The following is a 2,195-nucleotide window of genomic DNA, read 5'->3' as shown; positions in this document are numbered from 1 at the left end:
TTGTAGGTAGACGATGGTTCCATTTCATCCTGTTCTTATTTACATTTAGGCAGGTTGTGCTTGTGTGTGGTTGAGATGGTGTCATCTTTTTGCTCAGTGGCTTGCTGGTCATGATGTGATTACATTTTCTCATTAGGTATGGAAGGTAAAGGTGAGCTGAGCAGTGAGGAGGCACCTGAGATGATCAAAACCACAAGAAAAGTCTTCAGCAAAACCCAGGGATTCAGAAGAACAACTGTTGCTAAGCAAGAAGGTGTGGGAGACATGGAGGCAGGCTCGCTGGGGCAGCAGCCCCCACGGCAGCACAGCCTGGCCCTGGGACACAGTGGGAGGCGGCCACAGCACACCGAGCGGGTAAAGGAATTCCTTACAGCAGCTCAGCACCAAGGAAGACAGAATGTTCCTGTCTCCCTTGCGGATTCCAGTGAGCCAATGTCTTGTCCAGTCCCAGATGTTGAAACTGCCTTGGAAGGGAGCGTAGGAACTACCTCTGAGATGAAAAGTGGCCCCCACTCTGGTTGCTTGAGTGTACAGGAGCGACCTGCCTCTTCTGGAAAGGCCACAGGAAGCAAGGAGAAGGAGGACACCTCCAACAATGACAGTGATGGCCTGACTTTGAAGGAGCTTCAGAATCACCTTTGGAGAAAGCGAGAGCAAGAGCCACCTGAGCGGCCCCTGAAAGGCATCAAGAATCACCGGAGAAAGAAGCATCGGGAGGAGAATCCCACAGAAACTGTGCATGTCGAGGCAGGCACTACTGTCGAGAATGCTCTGCCCAGCAAGCAAGAGCCAGAGACTGTCCAGAGGGTTGTGTGCCAGGCAGTGACCGATGACCAAGAGAGTCAGCTGGAGAGGACAGCAGCTCAGCAATTTAAAGGTGAAGAGAGCAGGGACTTGGGCAAGCCTAAGCCTGAATGTGAGCTGCACGACCCCAACACCCTGGACCACAAGTGTCTCCAGCCTCGTAACAACAGGTGGGTCATGGGAGGACAGGGATGGGCTATCCCAGCTTTAAAAAAATCTGAGTGATGAAAATAGTGTTTATATTTGTTTTGATTTTAAATGTTACAAAGCTAGGCTGGATGAATAATTTGTTCATTCAAAAAAGATGAACACATCATTATCAAAAAAGGAACGAAAGGCCTGCCTAGAGCCACCCCTCCCCTGTGGTCGCCACCCGACATGTGACTGTTTACAGTCAAAGTGGTGAGCATGGGAGGAGGTGAGAAGCCCCTGCCTCCACCCAGCCATGTGCAGCCAGTGGCTGCCGAGTAGACCACACGTGGTCTCAGGAATCTGTCAGAGAGTGCTCCCCTAGACTGTTCCTTGGGAGAGAGCAGAGGGCCAGGTGCAGACTGGTTGATCCCCAGTGTGGACATGGGGGCAGCTCAGAGTCTTTGCTAGACTTTGGTGTTAAGGAATCTCTGTTGGCTTGTTGGTGGGACAAAGGCATCACTGCTGTTTTGAGGAGACGTTTACTGAAGTAGTTAGGGTCCAATGCCTCAAAAGCCTATAGTTCAGCCAAAAAAAGGATAAACAAACTTAGTTGAATGTTAGGAAAATCAAGAGAGGGACATAGGTGTTCTTTGTTCTATTCTCTGTACTTTTCTGTATATTTGCATTTTCTAAGCAATAGAATGTTAAAACCTATTGGGCTTCTTAATTTGCCAAAAAGTGAGTGTTTGTCTCTCACGTCCCATTCCTAATATCACTATTTTATGATTTCAGGTTTATGAGTGGCCGTGACCGATGTGAAGAACGGTTTTGTGGCGATTTTGGGGGTGCTTCTCAGGCTCGAGGAATGCTTTTGGAAAGGAACAGGGAAGATTATATCTGCCCAAAGTGCACCGTTCTGAAAGTGCAGGATGAGACTAAGGCAGAAACCACAGATCATCGGGAAACTAAATTTAGACCTGGAGATGCTGATGACACAGATTTTAGAAGTACAGGAACAGTGGAGCAAAAATCTAGTAAAGACCAAAAGATAAAGAGGAGAGTTGAGAAAGCTGCACATCCAAGCAGAAAGAAAAAACTCAAGCTTTGCCAGCCTGTGAGTATTTTGCCTACTCAGGTAAACATTAAGGGGTTGAACTTATGGGTTCCAGACTTGCCATTGGGAGAAATATCAAGGCTTGGAAAGTTTCTGTCTTGGAATAAGCTAATTTCTACCAGGACGGGTGCTGCATCTGGGGTGG

The 2,195-nt window shown here is 48.0% G+C and overlaps 1 protein-coding gene across 1 annotated transcript; it reads left to right on the top strand.

Moving 5' to 3' along the window:
• Window positions 1-138: 138 nt before the first annotated feature.
• Window positions 139-2,050, top strand: LOC103584316 (death-inducer obliterator 1-like; the record flags this gene model as incomplete). The annotated part of the gene is made up of 2 exons (XM_008565376.1): window positions 139-974; window positions 1,729-2,050. Coding segments are annotated over exons 1-2 (1,158 nt in total), but the record flags the coding sequence as incomplete, so codon positions are not given.
• Between the last annotated feature and the right edge of the window lie 145 nt (window positions 2,051-2,195).

This window comes from Galeopterus variegatus, unplaced genomic scaffold (genome assembly GCF_000696425.1).
Source record: "Galeopterus variegatus unplaced genomic scaffold, G_variegatus-3.0.2 Scaffold49853, whole genome shotgun sequence".
Classification (NCBI taxonomy): Eukaryota; Metazoa; Chordata; class Mammalia; order Dermoptera; family Cynocephalidae; genus Galeopterus; species Galeopterus variegatus.
Note: the sequence above shows the minus strand (reverse complement) of the source record. Positions and strands in the feature narration are given on the sequence as shown.